Source organism: Triticum aestivum, chromosome 3B (assembly GCF_018294505.1).
Source record: "Triticum aestivum cultivar Chinese Spring chromosome 3B, IWGSC CS RefSeq v2.1, whole genome shotgun sequence".
Taxonomy (NCBI): Eukaryota; Viridiplantae; Streptophyta; class Magnoliopsida; order Poales; family Poaceae; genus Triticum; species Triticum aestivum.
Window position 1 is genome coordinate 15,815,027 of NC_057801.1, and position 24,571 is coordinate 15,839,597.

Below are 24,571 nucleotides of genomic sequence, written 5' to 3' on the forward strand. Positions count from 1 at the left end.
CGGGGGCAGCCCAGCAGCATGAGGCCACAGATTTATCCAAAATTCAATGGAATGGGACTAGTGTTTAGAAAATACTCACTCGCAACAGCCGTTGCCGAGAAAGGCGCTCCACCACCGGGCCGCGCAGAAGGGGCGAAACAGCCCCCGGATCCAATCGAGATTCTAAATCGCCAAGAAACAGGGGCAGCTGAGAACACATATCCCCCAAAATTCCGGGGAGTGGGACTAGGGTTTCGGGCTCACCTCGCAATAGCTTTGTCGCTGCCGAGAAATGTGCTCCACCACCGCGGAGAAGAAACCGCTGCCGGAGAAGATGCTTACGGTGGCGCCGCTCGCCCAGTCCAGCACGGGCGAGTCGAGCACGGTCACACAGTCACCGGTCGAGTCGTGGACGGTTGACTCTTGACTACGTGGCCCTAGGTGGACCCACCAGTCAGAGCACATAACCCCAGTGTCCTAACCAAACCTCAGCCTAACTAACGCGTAAATGGGTTGTCTTGCTTGAGCTATTTATGCATTGAGAGGCGTCGCATGAGAGCCATTACAACCAACTACGTCGCATGAGAGACAGTTCACACCAACGACGTCGCATGGGAGCTATTCGCCCGACTGAAATTGTGCATCCAGCAATATCAGCAAATGCAGAGTTTATGGACCTGTTGGGCAATGTGGAAAGGGAAAAAAAGTGTGGAAGACGTCAAAAGGGTGGCTCCGGCATATGGCACACTTAAGAAAAATGAATGTTAGCAGAAGAGCTGCCAAATACATTCATTAGAAAGATGTATTACAAACTCACACTCAACAAAGGAATGCACTGCATAAAGGCAAATGCCAAAAGAGAAAAATAATGAATGTTCGGCTTATTAAGGAAAACCGAACAAAAGCGTAAGCAGCGCCTACTAGCTAGACTAGACCTAAAGCACCACAACACATTAAATGTTGGCACACTTAAATTCAATGTCGATGGCAAAAGTCCTATTTCAATCCCGAGCTCAAATGCACCCTTGTGAACTACAAAAAAAATAAAAAATAAACATACTATATTTTGCGGAAGCTTTGACAAATGTTTTACTTGCCTCCAAAATTTGAGCACGAAATGACATTCGTGGAAAAACTTAAAAAAAATCAACACTCCAAAATGTTTTTAAAACTAGCATTTTTAGAGCATCTTTGGAGTAAAATGCAAGCACGGTCCTAATTCTTTCCCAAAAATTTCGATTGGGTCCTAATTCTTCCAAAATGCACATCTGGGTCCTAATTCGTTCTAAGTTGTTCATCCGAGGTCCTAATTTCGTCTGACCGCCGCGGACCAGCTCGCGTGGCGCTTTGACCTTCGCCACGTCGACTCGAGGGCCCACGCGGGATAACGACCAGCCATGCATTTTTGCAAAAGAGCCCCCCAACCCTGATCTCTCTGCATTCATAGTCCTTTTCCTCTTCCCCACCTCTCTCTGCTCTGGCGAAAGAGGGGCGATTGACGGCAGTGGTCCCGTGAGAAGAGGCGACCATCGCAGGCACTTGTCCGGCGGCGGCGCCGCTAAGATGGCGCCCGTGCTGCGGGTGACCCGGAGATCCTCCTCCGCGATACGGTCAGTGTCGTGGCCGTAACCCTAACCCTCGATCCTCTTTTTCTGCCAGGATTTGCCTTCGATTTTGACACAAGACGAATTGTAGATCGAATGTGGCAGCTAGGGCATGGTACCAACGGCAGCAGAACCGCTGGTGCCTGTGATGAGATGGGCAGCGAGAAAAGGGCTAATGCCAGAGGTGGAGGAGGCGCTTGGGCAGCCTTCTTCCCAACCTCCAACCGCGGGACCGGGGAATGAGGAAAGCATAAACTCCAGGGGCCAAAGTGCTAAAATTCCCAACCTCCAACCACGGGAAATCTCCCACGTGGGCCCTCGAGTCGACGTGGCGGCGGCCAAAGCGCCACATGAGCTGGTCAGCGGCGGTCAGACGAAATTAGGACCTCGCGTGAACAACTTAGAAAGAATTAGGACCCAGATGTGCATTTTAAAAGAATTGAGACCCAATCGACATTTTTGGGAAAGAATTAGGACCGCGCTTGCATTTTACTCATTATGTTTTTTTGAGCCACGACTTTCACGGATGTCATTTTGTGCTGAAATTTTACAAGCATACAGGCATTTATTTTTGCTTTACTACTCGTCACAAAAAAAATCAGAATTTTTTAATTATTTTTTGTTTATGTTTTATTCTGCAGTGGAAGAATCTTATAGTCATACTCCTTCCATCCTGAATTACTTGCGGCTCAAAAGGACGGATCCTGCAGTGCTAGATACATCCATATTAGCGACAAATAATTCAAGACGGCGGGAGTAGTTCCTCTGCTTTTTTTTTGCATGTAGTAGTTCCTCTGTTGCAGTGGTACCATCCCATGCTCTCAAACAAAAAGGACGTATCTAGCCATGCTAGGTACATCCATTTGAGCGACAAATAATTCAGGACGGAGAGTAGTCCCTCTGTTGCATTGGTACCATCCAATGCTCTTCCATTATACTAGATAGTCTTATCACAGCACTGCACAATGAGCATCGAGGTCACCGTACGAACAGGTCCTATGATCTAACAATGAAGACCAGGACAACCCCATCTTGGGCGATCGCAGCCAGTTTCAACAACTCGGGCATCGTACGAAAAATCGCTGTGTTTCTTCTTCTCAAGCTAATCTACCGTATGTATTCCGTTTTATCGCTCTTCGCCTGACTGAGTGCAACGAACAAAACCTGTCTGCGCTAATCAGCTCCTCCTATGGTGGTGCCGCCTCCTGCGTGTTGCCGGCTTCGTCAGCACCGACATGGGGTCCGCGTCCTGCCGGCCTCTCGCGTTGGCCGTCGGAGGAGGAGCCTCCCCGCCCGTGAGCCAGCTGATCGCCTCCCCCGCCGCGTCCTTCTCCGCCAGCTTCTTGTTGGCGCACGGCTGCCCCACAAACTGCATGCCGTTGAACTCCACCGTCGACCTGAAGAGGGTGTTCTTGATCTGCTTCGTCTTGTAGGACGGGTTGTCGTGCCCCGCCCTCGTCAGGAGGGTCTGCAGCTGGTTCTTGGGGTTGTCACCTCCGTGCCCGCCTCCGCCCCCGCGGTCCATGGAGACCACCGAGGCGGAAGAGATCATCGTCTTTGCTTTCTTTGACCTTGGTTCTTGCCGGCCATAGACGAACCGGCCGCTGCATGGGTCCTCCGTGACCAGTAGCCGTACGGCTGACAGCAGCTCCTCGCTGGTTTGGATGTCAATCCTTGGGTTTTGAAGCTGTCAAAAACAGTGAATTGGTTGGTCAATATTAGGTAGAACATCAGAATAAATGAGGGAAAGTCCAATAAGAGTTGGCAAATGAACTGACAATGGTATAGAATTCAGTTCCTAAAGATTACATCTTAATCCCCCAGCATTTTAGCAAGCAAACAGACCTAAAGGGGGGAAATCCCAAAAACTAGCTCATGCAAACAACTTCAACATCCACTTTCATGGGGAGAAGCATGCTCTGTCAGATAAAAACTATCTGATCAAGTCAGAAAAGATCGACTTCTGGGCGAAGCTGAAAGCGGACCAAACTTGAAAACCCAATGTGCATAAGCGGAAACCACGATGAAAGGTTTCAAACGGATGGTTACCACCGAAAAGTGCTAACTACCATTTTGGCAGCCCAACAGCATCACCATAGGAGATGGCAGGGGAACCATAGCATATAGTGTAATCTACCTAGTGCATATAGATAGACATGTTTATTCTACTGTATAAATAAAGTTTTTACAGGATATTTAATTGGAGGTCTGTTTTGAATGTCAGCAAGTAACTAAACAACACTAAAATGTAGAATGAAGAGTATTCGTATAGAATGATATATTTAAGATCAATAATTATACCTTGCAGTGGATTAAATTTTCAAGTTCACCCTTGAGATTCAAGTAAGTCGATGCAAGATCACGACTCATGAAGAACTCCAGATATCCCCCGAGCATTTTCAAGTGTCCGTCCTGCAGCATGGAGTTTAAAAATATTCAATGGTAATTTACCAGACCGAAAGACAAATAAGCAATGCAAAGGAACTTACCAAGCCCCCTTGTTGTATATTTCCTCCAAAGAGCAGCAATATAGAATCAGATATCGCTGTTGAATCCCGGAGAAACACTGAATTCACCTTCACTTTCTCATTGAATACTAGCCAGGGGAATGGAATCTTGGCTTCTTTCCCATTAACTGAACTCTGGAAACAACAAAGAACAAGATGAAACTTCATCATTTACAGTCCCTGGCCGTCTGACCAAAGTAAAATGGCGACATGATCACAGTCATGATACTACATAGAATGAATGTGCTAACTTACCGAGTAAAGCATGACCTGTCCATCCTCCATTGTCTTGAGAGAAACCGATTTCTCCTTGTTCTGAATTACCAAGGAGCACATTAGGATCCAGATCAGAGAATTAAAAGTGCTCTAATAGTGTGGCTAAGTCCACATGCAAAACAAATAGTCCAAACATGACCTTTGTCCTAGGCAAACCAAAGGTATACTACAACAACAGAGCTACAGGTGAGTTAGATGCATAAAATGGAACAGGAATGTATATAGAACCAACTCACCACAACAGACGAAACACCTGGGTATAAACCCGCACAAATGATAGCCCGGACTAGATTTTCATCGCGACTCCATTTATTGCACATAGTCATGTTTTCATCAATCAACCCAGTGTCCTTTAAAAGAAAGAGGAACTGCCTCCGGAGAGAATCTAGGGCTTTCAAGGTTTGCGCTGACAGAAAATTTCTCCAGCAGTAGTCATAGCCATTGCGGTCTCTTTCAGCATCTCTCCATCCATCATATGCACGAACAATCGCAAGGTGGTCACTATAGTCACGGCATGAAAACTGCAACTTAGCAGACTCCGCAAGCTGCATGGAGGAAGGCAAAACACTGAAGTTCAATACTAAAGTATACAGCACAACAGGCATATTTAGATGCATTAGAGACGGAAGAGGCATACTTACATCCTTCTTGTCAAATGGTGTCATGAATGGATCTCTTACGCTAAGCCCAGCAACGATGGTTAATATGGGATCAAGGCAATTAAATATAGCCCCAAAAATAAGCATCTTGCCTAATTTAGGCTCAACTGGAAGCATAGACAGGTGCTTTCCTGAGAGTGACAAACAGCAAGTATTATAGCACACAAGTTGCAAAAGTGATGCAGTAAAGAAGAGGTGGTAATTCACAGATCAATTTAAAGGGTGGATCTGGTACCTAGAACTGTTAACTCTTCATTCTGATCGAATGCTCCAATGACTTTGAGATATTCGATGGCATTTTGTACCTGAAACAAATATATTGGAATAAACTATCGGATCATCTGAAGGCACGAAGGACAAAATTTGTGATTGTGGTAACAAAAGTGAAAAGAAAGGTACCGATAGAGACTCAGGTGATTGCAAAGCTCTGGATAAGAATTCTGAGATGCTACCAAGCCGCAAGCTTTTTATTTGCAAACAGAGGGATTGGAGAGGGGTTCTCAGAAGTTCAGGCAACTGGTAGTCAGCGAACACATTATATACACACTGTGGATAGAGATGGAAACATTCCCCTGATTGAACTCGGCCAGCTCTTCCTCGTCTCTAAATCACCAGACATAAATAACAAAAAAGGACATGATGTAAGTGTGATGACCGAAGACGCTTTTTAAGGAAAATCACAGGTTGCTTGCTTAACATATCCACACACACAGAATTAATTATTTAATCAAAAGTGAGTTGCACTAAAAAATAAAATTAATCATATTCCAATAAGATAGAAAATATTACTTGTCTAGCAGAAGCCTTGGAGATCCAGGTTGGAAGCAGACAGGGAGTATTGTTCAGTGCATCATAAGATGTCTCTTTTGCTTTTCCACAATCAACAACAAAAACTACGTCATTGATAGTAATACTAGTTTCAGCCAAATTGGTGGCAAGAACTATTTTCCTTACACCAGGCTCAGGTTTGTCAAATATTAGTTTCTGCACAACAAAGAATACAATATAAGAATAAAATCATTGATATATCAAAAGACATAAATCTGTACTGTTTGCTATCCATGGCTACAGCCTGTGCATAGCCTATATGGTCTATAGCAGAATTTCATGTAAAAAGACACATCTGATTTTACACAAAACTGTAATAGATGATAACAAAACTGCAATAGATTCACAATTCAATAAGGTCACGGAAATTCATACTGTATATCTGCAGAACAGGGTAAATAAGTAATACTTGCTACCTTCCTGTTTGTAAGGCCTACATGTATCCCTTAAATCATCAATGTGACCAACGTAACACGAGTTATATATCATAAAAATATACACCATTAGAAACTTCTAATGAAAGTTCAACGGTATGCACTTTGTGGCCTATAACTCATATTTCATTGGTCAAATTGACAACCTAGGGATACCCGCAAGATTTACCAACCAGAAGAGAGGGAATAGGTGACTGGAGAAAGTTCTATGAATCAAAGGAGCATCGAAACACATAAATGGACAGAATCATGATTGCTTAAATATATCAAATTTAACCAACACATCAGCCTAGAGAAGAATTCCCTCAAACTGCCAGCACTATCAAAATCGTGTATGATGTAGCAAGTACAAATTCAAATGACTTAACAAAGTAGTTCCGTGTAGGTATATGTATTAAACAAAAGAACTAACCATGGCTGTATTAGTAACTACAAAAGAGGAAATGGAAACATCTAAGAGGTAATACCTGCTCTGAGCTAGCCATTGAACCATGACATGCAAGCAGCAAAACTTTACTAGGGTCGCCAAGCAATGGGTTGGATTGTAGCTGATCTTTTAGCGTATTAATGTCATCCCACCCAGTCATAAATACAAGTACAGCACCATCTCTTTCCTTTTGACAAATATGGCACAAGACATTTTCTATCAAGTTAAAACCAATTGAATCAGGATTCCAGCAGGATAGAGAGTCACGAGTTTGCGGACTATAATCCCTTAGATCTGCAGCTTTAACTGCATCCTGTTAAAAAGAGAAGCTTAGAGACCAAAGCTTTAAGCAGAAAATAAATGGTTAAAAAATAGGGACTCCCGTACTTCCACAACAGAAGCAATTTGGCTCTTTCTCTTCCGTAGAGCTTGCTTTTGCATCTTCCAACTTTTCTCTTGGCCATAGTCATCGATCTGATTGTACGGAGTCAATCTGTGGCCAGTAACTTCAAGAATATCTTCTAGGAAACGACTCCGGACAGGGTATGTAAAACCCTACAATGAGATATGCATGCAGCTTATTAAGACCGCAAAGAACACCCAAGCAAGTTGCGGGTTTAGAGAGGAAAACAAAGTTAAAAGATTTCAGGCCAACTCAATATACACAAAGCACTAAATAATTGCAAGTGATTCAAAAGGCTATTCCTAAGATTGATAAGAGCAACCATGCACAACATGGGTGTAATTCAGCTCATATTATGGATATAAATTTGTGCTGATTCAAATGAAAGAACGACTTGATGAGCAGACTGATATGATAGCAAATACAAGAGTGAATAAGTCCTAATAAAATATCTTACAGGTATATGTATCATGGGTGCTCCACCAAAGTATGAAGAGAACATCTCAGCATTGAGGGTCGCACTCATCAATACAAGCCTTAGCTCCGGTCGGCGTGGAAGAAGGTCCTTTAGGACAATAAGGAGAAAATCTAGCACAGAGACCCAACAAAATTAACGCTATTTACCTCCTGGATACCTAGTTCAGAATTATAATGAGTGATGCAAACCTTCATTCATGCCCCGTTCATGAATTTCATCCACAATAACATGGGTGACACCTTTCAAGCTTCTGTCCACCAGCAATCTTCGCAACAGGACCCCAGTAGTGCAGAACAGAAGGCGTGTATCCCTTCCTCTCATTCCTTCCAGCCGAACTTTGTAGCCAACCTAAGGTAACAATTCTTTTATCAAAATAAAAAAGAACAGAATAATCTCACCAAGTTTGCACAAACTGTTTAGCAGTGTAAACCCATTTCATCAGATAACCAAAGTAAAAGAAGTTAAGAAAAGGTTCTACAGCAACTGGATTACTGGCCAGTCAGCAACCTATGGATGGACAACAAATGGCTATCCTGGACAACATCCAATGACTAAAATAACCATGAGTACCCATCGGCAACCACAAAACCGAAACCTCAGCATGGAAAAATTTCTCACTGTATAGGTGCAAGTAGCTCACCGATTCCCCAATTTTTTCACCTCTTTCAGCAGCAACTCTTTCAGAAACAGAAATAGCTGATATTCGTCTTGGTTGAGTGCAAATGATACTGCAAGTAGCACCACGAGCAGCTTCTATTTCAGATTCCAAAATGTATTGTGGCAATTGTGTTGTCTTACCACAGCCAGTTTCACCTGAAACTACAACCACCTGCTCAATAAAGCAAAGCACTGTTAATACTTGGTTATCTCAATATAGCTACTCACAAGTAGTAGGCTTTTAACCCATGTGCTGAGTAGTAAAAACTATCAAATTTCTCAGCTAGTTTGCAGAAACACTCTTAATTGAAAAAATGTTAGATAACAAAACAATTAGTAGTAACTTTCCCAGACAAATGGAGGATTACATATCTAAGAAATACAGAACTGAAAATCATAAATATGTTTGACACTTCAAGGGGCATATCCATTTCTTGAATAGTTATTCAACATCCAGAGGTAGCGCACAACATAGCATTTTTTTCACATGAAAAGCACACAGATTGGCTTTAGATCACTTAGTTTAATGCTTGTTTTTCTATGTCATGATAAGATCACTTCATATTTGCTGTCACAAACAAATGAGTTGGGGTATTGCAAAAGCAAAAATAAACCATATTTAGCTCTGCTCTTAAATACTTGCCACAAATACCAAGAAAACCAAACATTACCAAACTGTGACCAAAATGCCCTGCAAGGAAAAGAACAGGACCTGATTCTGAGATATAGCTTCCAATAGTGATTGCCTTTCTTTCTGGGCAGGAAGACTTCGACGAAACTCCATCATGCTCTGACCATCATTTGATTCCTGAAACAGAGAAAATGTTAATCAACAGGGTGCAATAATCCGAAAAGGTCATTGATCCACTCAAAACTATATTAAAGCGCAAAAATAAGTAAGAAAAGAAATATCGAATTGGAAGGACTAACAATTCCGAAGGCATCAAAGTCCTGCCCATTTGTCAAGTTAAAATTCTGGCATCTTAGGACCATCATGTTAAGCTAGTTATGCAACTACAGTCCTAAATTAGATGATCAATTCAATAATCAACCATTGTAACATTGACACGGTATTACACAAAGTAGAGTATCATTTACCATGCAACACAAACCCAAAGAAAATTAGTAAGCAAATTAAAAGAACACCGTGAAACTGAGTGACATATGCAATCACAAACTCAATAGCGTATCTGCATAGGATGATGTACGTAAACATCTAATAATCCCTTCATTTCATGACATTCCAATAGATTGGTCATATGAAGATAATATGATATATCAGTTATCTAAAGTACTTCCGCAAATACAATTTATTCCATTTACAACAGATGAGTGGAGATGATAGTTAGTGAAGTACAATACGAAACTGGGGGAAATTATACAGAACCATGATTGGCAAGGATATTGTGGTGAAGTTAAATGTGATACAAGTTTTGAGACTTAATATTAAACATAAATTTCACTTCATGTGTATATCTTCAGTGTACTATAGAACTCCCAACCCACGGGGAAAAACTGACAAGTGGTCTACTGCATATAATCAAACCTGCCAAGCAGCTTGCTGGTTACGCAACTGTAAGCTTTTCCTTCTTTGGATTCTTTCCATCACAACATTGGTTGATGTCTGATTATCCTGCTGCTCATAGAAGCTTTCATCAGTCGCGAAACTGTCCGTGCTGCTTGACCTTGAGAAGGCAGCATTAGGAAAGTTCCCACTGTCTGTTCTCTTCCGCGCAAGATAGTCTGCAAGCAATGCATCAACTTCTCTTTGCAAGCCAGAAGGTATAGATACCTATAAAGCAAATATTTCAGCCAACAAATGCGCAAGTCATACACACTTCAATCTTTAAGCTACTAGGACAATCAGCATTCAGCATACCTCTCTTTGAGGTCTTTTGTCATCAAGGTCTGATCTATAATTAGGCAAGGGGACCTTACTAAACACGATGATTCGGGAATACTGACGGCTGCCATAACATAAATTATCATCAGACAGGGGGCAAAGCATATGCAACACAATGATATTAGAGGGGCCATGAAGTACCTGTGCAAACCCATTCGATCTGCCAGTTGGGCAAGTTGATCAAAATCACGCCTGTCCTTTTTCTCCCTCGACATAATCTCTTGTTCATTGTCGTTACGGAGAAGCATGTGCAGTTTCCATTTCCATTCGTCAACATTCTCTAAAGTAGATCCACCCCCCTGGAATTTTTGTTGAGTATAACTGTGAAGAACTTAACGTGACACGAAAGAAAACATGGCCAATAGATTGGTGTTTCATTGTTATGTGGGAACACCAAATGTTTCCTTATTTTAGTAAACATCAATTCTAAATAGAGTTGACCTCAAAACCAAAAGGAAGCTTAATTCTTTCCAGAAAAGAACTATATAGCAAATATTTTTGACAAGCAAAAAATTGCAGAAAAATGCCATTTCAAGATTCTCAACATAAAAGATATTTGCAGTTGCAATACTTTGTCAAGGTCTTCCTTTCTTCAGAAAAAACTAGTACTTCTCATTTTAAAAATGTTGCCGTTTAAAATTCCACAAAAGCAGTAGTACCTCTGTAGATATATTGAATTTTCACTTAATACTCAAAGCATTGCATTTGTTCAAACTTAACCAACAAAGGTCTTTGTAAAAAAAAATATTCCTTAAGTCTGACATTATACTCTCCAAATGGTACCAGCATCTGAGTAGACGTCAAACACGCACAATGTCTGAACTGAATATGCAGGGCACGTCCATTTCATGTGATCCTCACAATTTTATGATCTTAAAGAGAATTTTGTGGAGCAACCTAGATCAGTGCATGTTTGGAAGATAGAAATTCCGTGTCAATTGTTTCATTTCCTGCAGCATCAGTAAAAAACATCTCATGTTTCAGACGGGGTTTTATTATTTCTCTGTCCATGGATGCACAGAACATAGATGCAGCATCAGTGTCTATGAATTACTTATTGTACGAAGTCATTCCAACACCAAAAGACACAGCATACATGCAAGCTTAAGGTATTCATCATACTAAAATACAACAAAAGCAGAGCACGGTAATGTATATCTACCTTGCTGGACACCGACGTGCGGTCCATTTCCCGGTCCGACTCCTCCTCGGAGAAGTCGTCATAGGCGTACCGAGAATAGCCCGCGCTCTGCTGCCGCAAGGGCTGCGTCTGGGGCGGCGGCGGCCGGGGCGGGAGGGCAGCCGAGCGGCGCTGCTGCGGCTGAGGCGGCGACGGCGGGCTGAGGGAGCGCCCGTCGGCCCGCCACTCGGGCGTCCACGCGGGCTGCACGGCGGGCGGCGGCGCGAGGTTCCCGTTGGTGGACGCGATGACGGAGCGGAGCCGGCGCATCGGCGGCACGTAGACGCCGCTGGTGCTCATGGCGGAAGGCGAGGGGAGTTGGGGGCTGGCGCTGCTGCCGGTGCTGGGGCTGGGGCTAGGGTTTCGGGAGAGGAAGAGAGGGGAGGGCATGATCGGGGGCCGGGGCCGGCGGAGGGGGCGGAGGCGACCCCGCAGCACCGAGGAGGCCAGGAGCATCACCAGTTTCACTGCCCGCGCCGCCGCCGCAGCAGGCTCCCGTATCTCATCAAACCCCCCGTCCGCGTCCCCTTCCGCGTCCGCTGTCCCGCGGGCCCGAGTCCCCGGGCGGGATCGCCGCCTGCGCTCCCGCGGGTACTTCGTGCGCGACGAGCTCCGGCTCCGGCGAGGGGGCGGCGGCGGCGGCGGGGAGGAGTGGGGCGGGGCGTGGCGGCTGTGCGGGGGTGGGGGGAGGGGATGGGCTAGGGTGGAGTGGGTGCGGATGGCGGTGACAAAAGGAAAGGCAGCTGAAGCAGTGGGAGTGACAGGTGGGGTAGGCCTCTGAGGGTGCGTGACACTGAGCGCTGGGCCCGGTGTGCGGGCGCGCGTGCTCCCGTCCCGTATCCGGGCGAGGGCGACGTGGCCGGAGCTGCGTCGTCTGTGGATGGACGGTTGTTTGGGCCCGCGGGGCCGCGACGTGGTGTGCTCTGGTTGGTTGGGCCAGCCGTGTGGGACCGGAAACTGTGCGCGAGATTTTTCTGCGCTTTTCTGCGGGCTCGTTGGGCTTTCTGCGTTGAGGAGTAGGCCAGAGCATTGTTAAGCGCCAGCCCAAACTGTTCTTGGGATGTACTCCCTCTGGCCCATAATATAAGAGCGTTTTTGACACTACACCAGTGTCAAAAACGCTCTTATATTATGGGACGGAGGGAGTAGTACCTTCCAGACTCAAGCTACTTTATTTCAGTGTAATTTTTACCTTTGAAGGTCGTGCATCAAATAGCGAGGCACATAGCTTAGCTAAAGTTTCTCTTTCTCTTAGTCAAGGTCGCCACGTGCGGTTCGGTCAACCTCATGACCCGATTTTTATCCCACATATTGTGGTTTTCGATGAATAAACTTTGGTTTATCCCCTAAAATAAGTTGTTAGTTTTTTGGAATAAATGAAGGTCTGCCCCACCAATTTTCATAAAGAAACCATATCGTTCAGTACCTAATACTCCCTCCGTTCCTTTATATAAGGTGTATTTGTTTTTTGATAAAATTTCAGAATGTAAGGTGCATTTCTTATAATTCCTCATAATTCCCTTGTTAGCCCTTCAGAAAGAGGAAAGTATCTCTCTCCTGATTGTATGTATCTCTCCTTGTAGTAAAAGAAGGAAACTATCTCTATATCGATTGCATGTATCTCTTACTTTTCTGGACTAATTGATTTACTTGCCACTAACGAATAAATTTTCCGAGGGTAATTTTGTTCTAACACATCTATAATTATGTGCCTTGGTCACCGTGTCAAAAATAATACACCTTAGATAAAGAACAGAGGGAGTACTACCTAGTGTTAGATACAACCGTATCTAGATAAATTTAATACAGTTAATGTCAACGGAGGTAATACAATCTAAGGCAGCTATTAAAAGAAACCATACGATTTCCATTAAGGCCTTCCAACTATCAAATTATCTAAATAGAGACGTGCGAGGTAGTTATCTCTCGCTTATTGCAAGCCGTACCGAGCTTTGTCTCTGGTGCGACGCTAGGTGTTTAGGTATTCTAGCTGTCACTTGAGTTTTTCCCCTCTCTATAATTTTTATCCATTTTTACTATTTGCATTGGGTTCCTCGGGTTTTCACTAGTTATCTTCAGGTTTTTTACTTTTAGCTTTTGTTTTTTTTTGGTTTTCTTTCTTTCTTCGCTTTTGACCAACTTTCTTCAGTTTTTTCTTTTTCTTTTATTTCCTTCTTATCAACACATGTCTACATTTTTGCATACACATTGTACATTTTTCGTACACATCAGATATTATTTTTGCATATTTAACCTTTTTTAAATACATGGTTAACCTTTTTTTCAAATATATGCTTTACTATCTTTTTATATACATGAAAAAAGTTCATGACCACAAAATTATGGATCATTCTCCATTGACAACAGGACTCGAGCAGGTCAATGACTAGAGCTTCGGGCTCAGATCATTCATCAACCCCGAACCACAAGCCTTGAGGAGTCCTCCAAATGTGCGTGTAGGCCGTGGCAGTGGTGGTGGGGGGGGAGGGGGCCCCTTTTATTATTTATTTTGCTTTTTCTTCTAAACTTTAAAAATATCCGGAAATTCCTTTTATTGCGATTTTAATAATGTTCTGAATTTCAAAAAATATTCATAATTTTGATAATGTTATAAGATTGAAGAAATGTTCTGAATTTAAAAAATATGATTTTTTTTCCTCCTTAAATTACAATAAATGCCCATAGATGTAAAAAACTATTATTTAACTTGAAAAATGTTCGTGTGTTTGTTTTTCATATTTGAAAAATGTTTCATAAATTTAAAAAATGTTCCAAATTTCTAAATATCTTCAAAAATTTCAAAAACATTTCATGACAAAAAATAAAAATAAAGAGGGAAAGAATAAGACACAAAAAACCAGACTATTGCAAAACCAGCTCAAAAAATGCATAACATTCCCAAAACCGACGGGAGGAAAACCCAAAAAATGATCCTTTTGGGCCAATTGGAGGGTTTCACCCTGGCGTGCCCCATAGCGAACGGTTAGTGGTGGGGGAAACGTTCGCTCGGAGTTGTACCATTTTAGCTGGAGGCGCCGCGCAAGGCCATTCATGAGGGTATTTTTGAGAGCTCCCAATCCATCCATTGTTTCATTAATAGGTTCATTGAGGAGCTAGACTTGATCACCAAAAAGACTCATCCCTCCCCTCAAGGCCAGTCTACTATTCTGAATGCTAGCAATAACGCCCTATAGCTCCGCTGGTGGGTCATGCAAAAATACATGTTGATGCCGGATATCGTAAGGGAGTAGGGGGGGCGGCCAGGGGGGGCGAATGGTGCCCCTTTTTATTATTTATTTTGCTTTTTCTTCTAAACTTTAAAAATATCCAGAAATTCCTTTTATTGTGATTTTAATAATGTTTTGAATTTCAAAAAATATTCATGATTTTGATAATGTTATAAGATTGAAGAAATGTTCTGAATTTCAAAAATATGCTTTTTTCCTTAAATTACAATAAATGCCCATAGATGTAAAAAACTATTACTTAACTTGAAAAATGTTCGTGTATTTGTTTTTCATATTTGAAAAACGTTTCATAAATTTAAAAATGTTCCAAATTTCTAAATATCTTCACAATTTTCAAAAAATGTTCATGAAAAAAAATAAAAATAAAGAGGGGAAAAGTAAGACACAGAAAACCAAACTATTGCAAAACCAGCTCAGAAAATGCATAACATTCCCAAAACCGACGGGAGGAAAACCCAAAAAATGGGCCTTTTGGGACAATCGGAGGGTTTCACCCTGGTCTGCCCCATAGCGAACGATAGTGGTGGGGGAAACGTTCGCTCGGAGCTGGACCTTTTAGCTTGAGGCGCCGCGCAAGGCCATTCATGAGGGTATTTTTGAGAGCTCCCAATCCATATATTGTTTCATTAATAGGTTCATTGAGGAGCTAGACTTGATCACCGAAAATACTCGTGCCTCCCCTCAAGGCCAGTCTACTATTCTGAATGCTAGCAATCAGCGCCCTAGAGCTCCGCCGGTGGGCCATGCAAAAATACATGTTGATGCCGGATGCCGTAAGGGAGTAGGGGGGACGACCGCAGCTATTTCCAGAGATGAAAATGGTACATTGTTAGGTAGCTCAACTTTTGTCATCGGAGGTGTTCATGATCCATCAATCTTGGAGGTGATAGCTTGTAGGGAGGCCCTAGCCCTTGCACAAGATCTCAACTTACATCATTTTGTGGTAGCTTCGGATGCAAAAGAGGTAGTCGAAACCATCCTCAAAGATGGATGTGGCAATAACGGAGCAATTATCAGCGAAATCAAACTCCAATCTTCTTCTTTTAGTTGTAACTTTACTTTTGAAGGTCATGTAGTTAATTATGAGGCTCATAGTTTAGCAAGTTTGCACTTTTTGTAGGTCCGGGATGCCATGTTTGGTTTGGCCAATCCCATGACCAAATTTGTATCCCGCATTCTGTGGATTTTGCTGAATAATAAACTTTTTTCACCTAAGAAAAAGCTGGAGGCTCCCTTTCAGCCGACGACGGGTCCTTGATCTATTATGGTTAGTTTTTTTTTTGCCACGAAAGGGAGCTTTATTGCTTTAACAAGGTCCTGTTAGAATCAGCATGAAGGTTACTAACTAAGAAATTCAGACATTCCTCTAACCAGCATTCGGAAATCGATAAGGTACACACATGCTTGGCACAGAGATCTGCCAAACTATTGACACCCCTCAGGACATGTCGGACAGAAAAGGAAATAAAACATGACGACTTCCCCCTGTTTCATCTAAGATAGGCGCCACATTGGAGAGGGCATTCTTGCGCGAAGATCAGAGGTTAACAACCTTCAAACAATCCACTTCCATCACCAGATGTCAGAAACCCCAGAGTTTTGCAAAGATGACACCCTCCCGGAGAGCTAAAGCTTCGATGATTAGCGGATCAGTTACCCCAACGAAGGGTTTACTCCAAGCTCCGACGAAGACTAGGTGAGGACGAGCCACACCACCTCCTCCTCCAGAATGCTTTTCAATATTGATAGCCCAATCAATATTTATTTTGATCCAACCAACATCAGGAGGCCTCCAGCAGTGATCTCCATTACTTCTCCATCCGGAATTAGCTAACGCTCGAATGGATGTATGTAGCAGAAATACGTCTAGATACATGAGTGCGGCGTTTTGGTGCCCGAGCTACATGCAACTCTTTATTTAAAACATTCAAAAAGCATGTTTCAAAGTTTCAAAAAAATCTAAAAAAGTTACACATTGGCATATGGATGTGTCACTTTGTGCGTTTGGTTTATTCGGTTTACATGGTTCAGTTTATACGTTTTGTAGGTTTGTACAATATTAATACTTTGATAAATGCGGTATGAAATTAAAATACGGTACAATTTCGGTATATACCAAATTATTTCGGTATGGTTTCGGTATATGCCATAATAACCAAAGTTGACGTGAATTTGAAAATAACGTAATAATAATTTGCAAATTTATGACTCAAAACACATACTATTTTACACGAGTAGTGTATAACTCTATATACTAGCAGAACGCCCGTGCGTTGCTACGGGCTATCCGCAATGTTATATGTAACACTCGGATTCAACACAAAAAACCTCATCCAACGATGTACCTTCCCTTTTTTTGTCGGAATCTCCCATTCCCGATCGGCTTCCTGCCGTAGCGGGACATTTCTCGCTAGAGCCACATCCTTTGGAACCAGATGACGTCGACCTCATCTCCGCCGTGCATTGCAATAAGAATGAAAATTTTCATGTTTACAACATAATAGCGGGTTAAACTAACAACATACTATTGACACAAAGCAACAAATAACTATAGATAGCATTCTCAAACGTCCATTCAACTTTGCAAATGCACACTGACGTTGGGGGAGAGTGGCAACATGAACGTATTCCTAGTCGCCAATAAGCTCCATCTCCATCCAACATATGCTAGAAGGGATAACTGTCGTTCTTATCTTCCTCGTCTTTCCCTACACCTTCTACTCCTCGTGTCTTTGCTAACCCGTTTCATTGGCGCCAACCAGCACCACGTCAACATTAGTATGTTCGTCATTGACGCCTCATATTCTTATTTCTCATTTCTCGTCAGCTTTAGTTCTCGTTCCTACTTATTTTCAAGAATACTCTTTCTTTTCTCTCTCTCTTATTATTTGGAACATTCTTTTCTTTCTCCAACACCATGGACCGTTTGGTGGCTTTGGTTCTTTTCCTTATTATTCTTGGAACACTCTTTCTTCTTATTTTCGCATGAACCACCTGGCCAATGTTGTGTCTTGTTGTCCTCACCCGTGAATATTTCGGCAACCGTCAGCGTGTGGACATCCTGCGGAGCATAGTCTTCATCCATCTAGGTGAACTCTAGGTCACCCATGTCGCGAGCGCATGGTGGCCGTTGTCCATGTTGGCAAGTGGTGCTCGGTGACTGGCCATGCAGCTAAGAGCCCGTTGATCGTCCTTGCCCACGAGCGCTTTCAAAATGATTCGCCGTGATTAACTGCTTGCTTAATTGATTAAGTACACAAATAATTAACGACCTACCTAATTCTCTGCATGGCTAATTAACTGTCAACCAAATCAATTAATAATCCGACTAATTGTAAAATATCCCTACTTCTAATTATCTATAGGCACAAATAATTGTCTAACAAAATAATTAATTGCATTAACCACTCAACTTCCAAATTGACTTGGTGCAAAAAATTATATTTAAATGGACCTAATTAATTGCATATTTAATTAACTGTCTAGCTAATTAATTGCATCAATCGTTTGATTTCAAGATTTATTTAGTGCTTGATTTTTAAAATATTTTTACATGAATGGCTGCTACAAACACCAATGATGACGACTACCAAGTAATGTTGGACACATTCCTTTAACGAATTTCTTGACATTTAAATGGATACACTTGATTTCAGAATGTAGCTTGTCTGGCTCTACAAGAAATATATATAATATGACCGAGTCCACGTGGCGGTCTGATGACCCGCCTCCCCCCATGGCCGTCCTCGACCCCGTGATCCACGCCCTGGCATTCTCAAGCACCGTGCCAGCGTTAGGCCCAGCAACGACATCTTCCATGGTGTCCTGCACGACGTCCCTTCGCAGGGGCGCGCAGATGCGTGTGCCCATATGAAACTTGTGATTCTCAATTAATAGTAGAGATGATGATAATAATGAATGACATAGCCCGCGGGATTAGTGATTTCTTATGAAGAAATATCTCATTTTATTATGGAAGGTTATCGAGAAAAATCTTATGTCTGTCTTTTAGGAAGGTGATCTCACATATATGGTGCAATTTCTGAATTCTTAATTCCTTATTGTTTACGTAATTGAATTGAATCAACACCTACCAAAGGAAGCATGAAACAAGATTCCCCCTAATGGGATTTGGTTTTTTAATGGGAGGGAGAAAACCCAGTGGGAGGAGGTGGGACGAAGAAAAACCGGACGAAAATAAACCGTACCAGGCTACCAACTGCTCCATTAAGAGTAGAGATAAGTATATATGCATGCATGATTCATCTCTTGATGGTTATGGACATGCTTGGCATTTAAAAAACATAAAAATGACTAAGTTACAAGAAAAAAATTACCTGCTTAGTAGTGAATTTAACTCATGTACAAGAAAAATGACATGGGCCTGACATGGTGCCTGGGGGTGCGTGGGGCTCGTGGCCCTGACATGGTGGCTCTGCATCGGCTGTTGTGGATGCGCTGAGGCTCTACGGATTGGGCCTGATCTGACGCTCTACGATGGCGCTCCGAAGTGCGATCTAGGGACAACGACTTGAGGCAAAGCGCATGGATGCACATCAGCGGCGGTGGATTTTCCAGTTGTGTTGGTAGTCTTTTTGAGATGCAGGTGGCCACGATCCCATCTGCAGGTATGCAGGTGGCCGCGTCGTTTTGCTGCGTCCTGATATGTTGGTTCTCCGCTCGGGCATGCGTGTGCGGTGTGGTCCTGCGTTGCTAGGTGATTGCTGAAACGGGGCCGGGGATCCTGGATCTTCAGATCCTACAGCAGCAAGAAGTTGGTTTCCCTGCCTGATTCTGCCCCCATGGACAAGGACCATAGAGCATGAGGAAGGCGCAGAACCGTCAGAGCATCTCGAATTGGGATTTGATAGTGCTTATGACCTTACTCCTTTGATTTCTATTGCAAAGTGCGACGACGACCTTTGTTATTTGGAGCTGTTGGTGGCGATCGACTCTTGCCGCGACTTGATGGCTTGCTTGTGCAAGCATGGTCATCACTTGCATGACACCTCATGTTCATACCGTGCTATGCATGTAGCCGATGGGATTGCGAAAAGTGGTGGCGATATCATGGGATGACTTCGATTTGGTGGTGCTTCTCAAACACCGGTCTAGTGCTCTGAGGTGAAAACCAAGGTTTAACCATTATTGGTTATCTGGCAATAGCGATATGTCTTATGTCGTTACCTTGTTGAAGGCATTGCTTGGATTTGTTCGGACTTGTTCTTTAGGGTGAGCCCATGATCTGGCCCTTGGTTATTGGATCTGACAATGACAACAATTGATCGCCGTTTCTTTCTTAGAGGCGTGACGGTTGAAGAATCCTTCTCGCTGTGTTGGTGATGTCAAAAGATAGTTGGTGTTGTAGTTTTTTTTATTGCTTCGGTTTTTCTTTTTCTTTTTACTCCATAAGGCATAACTTTGGCCTTGTTCGACTTTGTTAGCTCCCGATGTGATTTTGTGTGTGTATGTTGCTGAATGTGTGCATCCGAACTATGAAAGGCCATGGTATATGCTCATTATATTTGTAAGTCCTTTATGCTCCATTTTAAACTAATAGAATCCATCCTTTATCAGAAAAAAGGGACATTTACATTTGTGCCCCTAACTTGATCCCACTAGTCAGATTTGCCCCTAATTTCGAAGGGTGCTCAAATTTGCCCCTCTACCGTTAGTAGCCCTTACAGAAATGTCCTTCTGCACCGTTACCGTCCGGTCAAAGGGCGTTAAAGGGCTTTGACCGTCTCAAAAAAAGTAGCAAAAAAATAAAAAAAAAACTGAAATTTTGTGGGATTAAAGATACTTAGGTGCGCAAGGTGCGTGCAATTTTTCGTGATGTTTGGACACTCTACGAGCTCATGGCAAAGAAAAAACAGTAAATCGGTACGCCTGTGAATACTAAATTAAAAAAATAGCTAGAAAATTCAAAAAAAAAAAGAAATTTTTTGGCATCCAAGATGCTCGGGTGCATACTTGCAAAATTTTGTTGTGTTTGGACATTGTAGGAGCTCATGGTGAAGGACGCCGCTAACTGCCACACGTGTGGCACAACATAAACCCGCCCACACGCCCCTGTGTGGATACCCAGCAAGCAGCCCACATGACCCTGTGTGGGCGAATATTAGCACTGCCCACACGTGTGGCAGGAGGAGCACCCTACCACACGACTTGTTCGATATGAGGGGATCGATCACCCGCACGAATTCGTTCGGCAGGGGAACCCACAGCCCACACGCCTCCATCACACCAGGCCCTTTTTACCCTGAAAGAAGGAACGAAAGGCCCACTGAGAATGAATTAAATGAAAAGGCCCAGATTTTAGTTTTTTTCTGCAACAAATAAAAGCCAGATTTTGCTCAGCTACTAAGAAATGCCACCAGCGCTTTGAAAAATAGCAGAAAAAAAATGTCATTTGAGTTTGACCAAACTATTTGTCATTATATTGTTTTTTAACAATGACAAAGGTTTACAAACACATATTTAATGCCCCAAATGAAATATGGCAAATCTGCCATGACAGAAAAAATCAATATTGCCATGTGAAAAAAATAGTTGAAAAATGCATGTGAAAAGAACACAAAAATTTGACAGGACAGTAGAAGATAACAAATGCAATGGCATTTTTTATTAAAAATTCCATGAAAGTTTACCTAAAATTGTCGTGTTTTGAAGGAGAATTTTGCCGTGTGTGAGAGAAAACACAAAAAGGTAAAAATCAATTATGAACAAAGAGATTTGCCATGGAAGATTGGTATTAAAGAAATTGCCGTATTTTGTATGATGAATTTATCATGTGTGAAAAACATACAAAAGTTGGAAAAACAACTATGAACAAGAAACATGCCATGGCAAATTCGTTTCAAAACATGCCACAGAATTCACGCAAACTAAATTTGTCATGAACAAGAAAAAATGCCATGGCAGAAAAAAATCATTTACACTAAATTGTCATATTGAGAACTAAATTTGCCATGTTCAATAAACTAAATTTGCCATTATTTGTAAACTAAACTTGCCATGAACCAATAAACTAAATTTTGCCATGATCAATAAACTGAAGGATGCCGATAAGTGCCACACGTGTGGGTGTTAGGGAGACTGCCCACACATTTTGTGTGGTATATAAGAGGAACAGCCCACACACCTACGTGTGGGCAAAACAAGTAATGCCTACACACCTTTTTTTTTCCTTCCCGGTCCCTCTCACACGCGTGCGTGTGGGCGAAGTAGATAACGCCCACACGCCCCGTATGTCAGGCCTCGTACCTCCTGGCCCCGCACGCCAGCGTGACAGTCACCGCGCGCCCGCAGTTGCCATGGTCCAGACCCTCGTCCATGTTCGTTTAACTGCGGTTGCCATGTCGGACAACTGCAGTTGCCATGGTTGCTCAACTGCAGTTGCCATGTATGGTCTGGTCTACTGTAGTTGCCATGATTTCAAAATTTTAGTAGTTGCCACATACTAACACTAGACAGTTGAGAGAGTTGCCATATGCTCATAAGCATGCTAGGGCAGTTTCCATGTAAAAAAGAAGAGTTGCCATCTGCTTATGTGCACGTTAGGGCAGTTGCCATGTACCATGCAAAAGCACATGGCAACTCGGTAAAGAGAGAGTTGCCATCTGCTTATGTGCACACTAGGCAGTTGCCCTGTATCTTGCAAAACACATGGCAACTCGGGTAAAAAGAGAGTTGTCACCTGCTTATAAAGCACGCTAGGGCAGTTGCCATGTGCGCTGCAAAACATGTGGCAACTAGCAGCTTGGATGTGGGAGAGGAGACGGGCGTGTGGGCGAGATGGAAAATGTCCACACACTAGCCCTTGTGCGTGCGTTGAAAGTGGCGTGTGGGTGAACCGCTGAACGCCCACACACCAGCCCCTCCCGTGTGGTGGAACGACAGTGTGGGTGACCGGGTGAACGCCCACACACCAGGCTAGTCCTACATGGCACTAAAAATATGCCAAGATTCGTGCGCTCATGAACGGATGTGGATCCACGTGTGTGGGCGAGATGCAAACGCCCACATGTGTGGGCGTTAACATTTCCGTAAACTGAATTTATATCAAAACTTGGCATGACAGATTTGCCGTGTTCTGGTATGATGAATTTGCCGCGCGTCTAAAAATAGAAAAAAGTTGAAAAATAAAATTATGAACAAGAAAATTTCCACGGCAGATTCGTATTAAAACTTGCCATGGCAAATTCGTACCAAGAATTGATGTGTGTTTGAATGATGAATCTGCCATGTGCCATTTTTTTGAAAATCAAGTATGAATAAGAAAAATGCCATGGCAGGTTCATATCAAAACTTGCCACGGAATTCACGTAAAACTAAATTTGCCATGAACAGAAATATTGCCATGGCAGATTCATATTGAAACTTGGCATGGCAGAAAAATCATGTAAACTAAATTGCCATGATTTGAAACTAAATTTTTTCATGATCTATAAACTAAATTTGCCATGATTTGTACACTAAATTTGCCATGAACCAATAAACTAAAATTTGCCATGATCAATAAATCAAATTTGTATCAAAACTTGGCATGGAAGATTTGTATCAAGAATTGTCGTGCTTTGGTATGATGATTTGCCGTGTGTGTAAAAAAACACAAAAAGTTGAAAATCAAAAAATATGAATGAGAAAATTGCCATGGCAAATTCGTATCAAGAATTGCCGCGTGTTTGTATGATGAATTTGCCGTGTGTGAAAAAAACACAAAAAGTTGAAAGTCATGTATGAACAAGAAAAATGTCATGGCAGATTCGTATCAAAACTTGCCATGGCGGAATTCACGTAAAGTAAAAATTGCGATGATTTGAAAATGAAATTTGCCGTGACTAGTAAACTAAATTTGCCATGAACCAAATAAACTAAAATTGACATGATCAAGTAAAATCAGATTGCCATGGTCAATAAACTAAATTTGCCATTATCAACAAACTAAATTTGACATGGTTAAGTAAGAAACAAAAGCATAAAGATTGGCATGGGCGTGTTAAAAATAACTAAATTTGCCATGACAAAATAACATGACATTTTTGCCATGGCAAACTTTGAAAAAAAAGGTCATAGGAACATTTTCTAAACTTGCTATGTCATCAAATGCAGAAAAATTGGCATGCTACGTACACATATAACTTTGACATGGGCTTGTATTACGAGGGACATGGGCTTAATCAAGTATTGCCATAGGCCTAAAAAAATAAGTGCTTGTATTACAAGGGACGTGGCTACAAATTATGAATAAAAATTGCCATGGCATATCCATATTCAAATTTGCCATGGCGTTTTGCTTAAAAATGGAAATATACGTTACAGAATTGCCATCGATAAAAGTGTAACAATTTCCATGATTTCTAACCACAATCTTTTTTTTTTGCGAAGGATTTCTAACCTCAATCTAACCACATGTATTCTGTAAAGAACAACACCAGTTCACTAACAGGCCTTGTGACCTGGGGCACTACTACAGGTACACATGTTTAAGCTATGTGATCAACTTAAAATGCCATGGGTGTAAAATTTAGCATGTCTCTGAAATTTACCATGGCATCATCATAAATTGCCATGACTCTAAAGTTGCCATCACTGCATGCTCGAAAACCGCCAATGGAAACTAAAGACTATCCATCTATTCTATACATTATCAAATTCAAAACTGTACGCAGATGATTGATCAAACAAGAATCATCGCCCTGCTGCTGTGTGCATGAACACACAACACACCAAACTGAGAGAGGGAAAATCAAACCTCCATGGCATCGCGTGCCGGAGGAGCATGGAGCAGACATGCCTTCCTGAAGATCACATCGAGCGCGCGGATGTCGCCATGATTGTAGTAGTTGTTGGGCCGCCGCGACACCCTGACGAACAAGCCATTGCCCCCCCCCACGACCGCAAGCCCGTCGATGTTGACGAAGAATGCGGGGTAGCGCTTGCCCACCGGATCGAGTAGCTCCACCCCGCACCTGCGTCAACCGCG

General features: G+C 42.5%; 1 protein-coding gene across 1 annotated transcript; it reads right to left on the bottom strand.

The window, feature by feature from the left end:
* Nucleotides 1-2,445: 2,445 nt before the first annotated feature.
* Nucleotides 2,446-12,022, bottom strand: LOC123068291 (DExH-box ATP-dependent RNA helicase DExH3). The gene is made up of 19 exons (XM_044490825.1): nucleotides 11,318-12,022; nucleotides 10,297-10,454; nucleotides 10,132-10,219; nucleotides 9,799-10,044; nucleotides 8,965-9,060; nucleotides 8,236-8,424; nucleotides 7,784-7,943; nucleotides 7,575-7,705; nucleotides 7,102-7,269; nucleotides 6,755-7,027; nucleotides 5,815-6,009; nucleotides 5,425-5,628; nucleotides 5,261-5,330; nucleotides 5,008-5,156; nucleotides 4,603-4,911; nucleotides 4,346-4,405; nucleotides 4,073-4,225; nucleotides 3,885-3,995; nucleotides 2,446-3,270 (listed from the first exon to the last, which is right to left on the bottom strand). The coding sequence occupies exons 1-19, from the start codon at nucleotides 11,789-11,791 to the stop codon at nucleotides 2,761-2,763; spliced, it is 3,744 nt and encodes a 1,247-aa protein (XP_044346760.1). The 5' UTR covers nucleotides 11,792-12,022; the 3' UTR covers nucleotides 2,446-2,760.
* Between the last annotated feature and the right edge of the window lie 12,549 nt (nucleotides 12,023-24,571).